General features: G+C 32.2%; 1 protein-coding gene across 4 annotated transcripts in view; it reads left to right on the plus strand.

The window, feature by feature from the left end:
• DHX40 (DEAH-box helicase 40) overlaps window positions 1-6,238 on the plus strand; it is a 28,891-nt gene that overhangs the window by 13,555 nt on the left and 9,098 nt on the right. For all 4 annotated transcript variants that reach the window (XM_064729401.1, XM_064729404.1, XM_064729403.1 and 1 more), the window contains exons 9-10: window positions 1,438-1,620; window positions 4,481-4,561. In XM_064729401.1, the coding sequence (XP_064585471.1) occupies window positions 1,438-1,620; window positions 4,481-4,561 (264 nt within the window). The remainder of the gene's footprint in view (window positions 1-1,437; window positions 1,621-4,480; window positions 4,562-6,238) is intronic.

Consider the following 6,238-nt stretch of genomic DNA (forward strand, 5'->3'; position numbering starts at 1 on the left):
AAATATTTAGGAGGAGTTGGCATTGTCTGAGCAGGGCTGGCTGAATACGGCGGCATCCAAAAAATGCACGAAAATTTTACTTTATTTCTTGCACAGCTGGATTTTTCAGCTGCTGTGCGGGAATACCTGTTGCAACTGTAAAGAGAAACATTTTGTGCTGTTTGGGTGGTATTAGAAGGGATGAAGGGTTTGAATGTTGGTTTTTTTTGGGCAGGAGTGAAGCCAAGCAGCGAGCCGGGCGCGCGGGCCGGACGTCGGCAGGGAAATGTTTTGTGTTGTACAGCAGGGAGTTCTGGGAGCAGTGCATGCCCCAGCACACCTGAGCAATGTAAAACGCACTTCAGGATATACAACTTCCTAAAAGTCCTAAAAATATTTAGTCCTAAAAATATTTAGTCCTAAAAATATTTAGGAGGAGTTGGCATTGTCTGGGCAGGGCTGGCTGAATACGGCAGCATCCAAAAAATGCACGAAAATTTTACTTTATTTCTTGCACAGCTGGATTTTTCAAGTGGATATTTTATTGCAGGAATACCTCTTCCATCTGTTAAGAGAGACATTTTTTGTGCTGTTTGGGTGGTATTAGAAGGGATGAAAGGTTTGAATTTTTGGTTTTTTTTGGGCAGGAGTGAAGCCAAGCAGCGAGCCGGGCGCGCGGGCCGGACATCGGCAGGGAAATGTTTTGTGTTGTACAGCAGGGAGTTCTGGGAGCAGTGCATGCCCCAGCACACCTGAGCAATGTAAAACCAAGTAAAAAGCACTTCAGGATATACAACTTCCTAAAAGTCCTAAAAATATTTAGTCCTAAAAATATTTAGTCCTAAAAATATTTAGGAGGAGTTGGCATTGTCTGAGCAGGGCTGGCTGAATACGGCGGCATCCAAAAAATGCACGAAAATTTTACTTCATTTCTTGCACAGCTGGATCTTTCAGCTGGATATTTCATTGCAGGAATACCTCTTCCAGCTATAAAGAGAAACATTTTGTGCTGTTTGGGTGGTTTAGAAGGGATGAAAGGTTTGAATTTTGGTTTTTTTTGGGCAGGAGTGAAGCCAAGCAGCGAGCCGGGCGCGCGGGCCGGACATCAGCAGGGAAATGTTTTGGGTTGTACAGCAGGGAGTTCTGGGAGCAGTGCATGACCCAGCACACCAAACCAATGTAAAAAGCACTTCAGGATATACAACTTCCTAAAAGTCCTAAAAATATTTAGTCCTAAAAATATTTAGTCCTAAAAATATTTAGGAGGAGTTGGCATTGTCTGAGCAGGGCTGGCTGAATACGGCGGCATCCAAAAAATGCACGAAAATTTTACTTTATTTCTTGCACAGCTGGATTTTTCAGCTGCTGTGCAGGAATACCTGTTCCATCTGTACAGGATGCTTGTGTGGGTGGTACCAGAAGGGATGAAAGGTTTGAATGTTGGTTTTTTTTGGGCAGGAGTGAAGCCAAGCAGCGAGCCGGGCGCGCGGGCCGGACATCAGCAGGGAAATGTTTTGTGTTGTACAGCAGGGAGTTCTGGGAGCAGTGCATGCCCCAGCACACCGTGCCAGAGATCAGGAGGACCAGCCTGACATCTGTGATCCTCACCTTGAAATGCCTTTCCGTGCACGATGTCATCAGGTGAGCTCCCTGCGGGATTATCCCGCTCTGCTCCGGGAGGGCCAGGGGCAGGATTAGGGCCCGGCCAAGTGGGACACTGCAATCAGCTTTGTGCTGCTCTCCCTCCATGCCAGCCTGCAGATAAATCCATCAAAAGTTATATATTTAAATACTTAGAATCCTCAAAATACTGGGGTTTGTATCTTTAAATGCTTAAAGTCCTTAGGATACTGGGATATAGACCTTTAAATACTTAACATCCTTAAAATACTTAACATCCTTAAAATACTGGTTTTTACACATTTAAATACTTAAAATACTGGTTTTTATATCTGTAAATACTTAAAATCCTTAAAATACTGGTTTTTATATCTGGGTTTTTATATACTGGGTTTTGTATCTTTAAATGCTTAAAGTCCTTAAGATACTGGGATATAGACCTTTAAATACTTAACATCCTTAAAATACTGGTTTTTACACATTTAAATACTTAAAATTCTGGTTTTTATATCTGTAAATACTTACAATCCTTAAAATACTGGTTTTTATATCTGTAAATACTTAAAATCCTTAAAATACTGGTTTTTATATCTGGGTTTTTATATACTGGTTTTATATACTGGGTTTTATATCTTTAAATGCTCAAAGTCCTTAAGATACTGGGATATAGACCTTTAAATACTTAACATCCTTAAAATACTGGTTTTTACACAATTAAATACTTAAAATACTGGGTTTTATATCTGGGTTTTTATATACTGGGTTTTTATATACTGGGTTTTTATATACTGGGTTTTATATCTTTAAATGCTTAAAGTCCTTATGATACTGGGGTTTAGACCTTTAAATACTGAACATCCTTAAAATACTGGTTTTTACACATTTAAATGCTTAAAATCCTGGGTTTTTATATACTGGTTTTTATATACTGGTTTTTATATACTGGATTTTATATCTTTAAATGCTTAAAGTCCTTAAGATACTGGGATATAGACCTTTAAATACTTAACATCCTTAAAATACTGGTTTTTACACATTTAAATGCTTAAAATCCTGGGTTTTATATCTGTAAATACTTAAAATCTTTAAAATGCTGGGTTTTTATATACTGGGTTTTTATATACTGGGTTTTTATATATTGGTTTTATATACTGGGTTTTATATCTTTAAATGCTTAAAGTCCTTAAGATACTGGGGTTTAGACCTTTAAATACTGAACATCCTTAAAATACTGGTTTTTATATCTGTAAATACTTAAAATCCTTAAAATACTGGTTTTTATATCTGGGTTTTTATATACTGGTTTTTATATCTTTAAATGCCCAAAGTCCTGAAGATACTGGGGTTTAGACCTTTAAATACTGAACATCCTTAAAATACTGTTTTTTACACATTTAAATACTTAAAATTCTGGTTTTTATATCTGTAAATACTTAAAATCCTTAAAATACTTGGTTTTTATATACTGGGTTTTATATACTGGGTTTTTATATACTGGGTTTTTATATACTAGGTTTTGTATCTTTAAATGCTTAAAGTTCTTATGATACTGGGGTTTAGACCTTAAAATACTGAACATCCTTAAAATACTGGTTTTTACACATTTAAATACTTAAAATACTGGTTTTTATATCTGTAAATACTTAAAATCCTTAAAATACTGGTTTTTATATCTGGGTTTTTATATACTGGTTTTTATATACTGGTTTTATATACTGGGTTTTATATCTTTAAATGCTTAAAGTCCTTAAGATACTGGGGTTTAGACCTTTAAATACTTAACATCCTTAAAATACTGGTTTTTACACATTTAAATACTTAAAATACTGAGTTTTATATCTTTAAATCCTTAAAATCCTTAAAATACTGAGTTTTACACCTTTAAATACTTACAGTTCTTAAAATACTGCTTTTTATACCTTTAAAATTCTTAAAATACTGGTTTTTACACCTTTAAATACTTATAGTCCTTAAAATACAGGGGTTTAGATCTTTAAATAGTTAAATCCTTAAATATTTTTAAAGTGTTTTTTTAAATCCTTAAAATCCTTAAGATACTAGTTTTTATATCTTTAAATGCTTAAAAATCCTAAAAATACTGGGTTTTATACCTTTAAATACTTAACATCCATAAATACTGGGTTTTACACATTTAAATACTTAAAATCCTTATATACTGGTTTTTAGCATTCTTTTAAATACTTAAAATCCTTAAAATACTGGGTTTTACACATTTAAATACTTAAAATACTGGTTTTTACACCTTTAAATACTTAAAATACTGAGTTTTGTATCTTTAAATACTTGAAATCCTTAAAATACTGAGTTTTACACCTTTAAATACTTACAGTTCTTAAAATACTGCTTTTTATACCTTTAAAATACTTAAAATACTGGTTTTTACACCTTTAAATACTTCAAATCCTCAAAGTACTGCATTTTTATACCCAAAAAGTTTCATCTCTCTGGAATTTTATAGTTTTAAGACCATAGAAGAGTAGAAAATGCAGTTTAGTGTGTGCCATGCTGGGATTTGTCATCAGAAATTCCTCAGCTGGAGTTTGTACAGGAACACACATAAGATGATTGTTATGATTATCTAACTTTGGTTAGAAGATGTGCATTGGGGAGGTTTAAAAATGATTTTTCATAAATATTTAAAACTTTAAAATAAATAAAATAAAATTTAAATTTAAAAAATTTAAAAATAATAAATAACGTTTATGAAAATAATTTAAAATAAATAAAATAAATTTTAAATTTAAAAATTTTAAAAATAATAAATAACGTTTATGAAAATCATTTAAAATAAAATTTTAAATATTTAAAAATTATTTTCATAAATATGAATATAACAAATCGACTTCATTTTTAACCCTAGGTTTCCCTATTTGGACCCACCTGAGGAAAGACACATTTTGGAAGCTCTGAAGGAACTTTACCAGTGCAATGCTATTGACAGGTAAAAACCAAAAGAATTTAAAATCTAAGCCTTAAATTGATGTTTTGTGTGGATTAAAGGACACTCCTCAGCAGCACAACGTGTTTCCTTATTTAACCTCCAGGAAGTTTCCTGGGGTTTAATGGACTGTGTGCAGAAGCAGGGCTGGAGCAGGGTTTGGGGTTTGGGAGATAAAAATCAGGTTCTGATTTTTAGGATTTTCTGATTTTCTGGAGCTCCTCAGTGCCCCCAGCTCTGCATCCCAGCCTGCTGGGGCTCAGCAGCTCCAAGAGCTCAGGCAGGAAATGAGATCTTATCCTGAACTTCCAGGAATTCTTCTTGGAAAGAATGAAAAACCCAAACCCAGAGCTGGCTGTGCCCGCCATGGAGAGCAGACACAGCAGGCTGGAGAAATGTGCATTATAAATTTTATTGCTGGTGCCACTTGTCCATGTGCCCAGCACCCGTGTGGGCACTCACAGTGCAGAGGGAAGTGCTGCCATCCCAATTCACATTTACACATCAGTGCATTGCATCTGTGTATATAAAAATAGATAGAGTGAGATATAGAGTGAGATATACAATAATATGAAATATATGATGAGATATATAATGAGATATGAATAGCAGAATGTATAATAAATAATTGCATTGAATCTGAATATATAAAAATAGATATAGTGAGATATATAGTGAGATATATAGTGAGATATATAATGATATGAGATACATAATGAGATATATGAGATATATAATGAGATATGAATAGCAGAATGTATAATAAATAATTGCATTGAATCTGAATATATAAAAATAGATATAGTGAGATATAGAGTGAGATATAGAGTGAGATATAGAGTGAGATATATAATGAGATATATAGTGAGATATAGAGTGAGATATAGAGTGAGATATATAGTGAGATATACAATAATATGAGATATATGATGAGATATATAATGAGATATGAATAGCAGAATGTATAATAAATAATTGCATTTAATCTGAATATATAATAATAGATATAGTGAGAGATATAGTGAGATGCATAATGAGATGCATAATGAGATGCATAATGAGATGCATAATGAGATATGTATAACAGAATGTATAATAAATAATTGCATTGAATCTGAATATATAAAAATATAGTGAGATATATAGTGAGATAGTGAGATTATAGTGAGATTATAGTGAGATTATAGTGAGATTATAGTGAGATATATAGTGAGATATATAGTGAGATATATAGTGAGATATACAATAATATGAGATATATGATGAGATATATAATGAGATATGAATAGCAGAATGTATAATAAATAATTGCATTGAATCTGAATATATAAAAATAGATATAGTGAGATATATAGTGAGATATATAGTGAGATATATAGTGAGATATATAATGATATGAGATGCATAATGAGATATATAATGAGATATATAATGAGATATATAATGAGATATGAATAGCAGAATGTATAATAAATAATTGCATTGAATCTGAATATATAAAAATAGATATAGTGAGATATATAGTGAGATATACAATAATATGAGATATATGATGAGATATATAATGAGATATGAATAGCAGAATGTATAATAAATAATTGCATTGAATCTGAATATATAAAAATAGATATAGTGAGATATATAGTGAGATATACAATAATATGAGATATATAATGAGAT

This window comes from Zonotrichia leucophrys, chromosome 19, assembly GCF_028769735.1.
Source record: "Zonotrichia leucophrys gambelii isolate GWCS_2022_RI chromosome 19, RI_Zleu_2.0, whole genome shotgun sequence".
Classification (NCBI taxonomy): Eukaryota; Metazoa; Chordata; class Aves; order Passeriformes; family Passerellidae; genus Zonotrichia; species Zonotrichia leucophrys.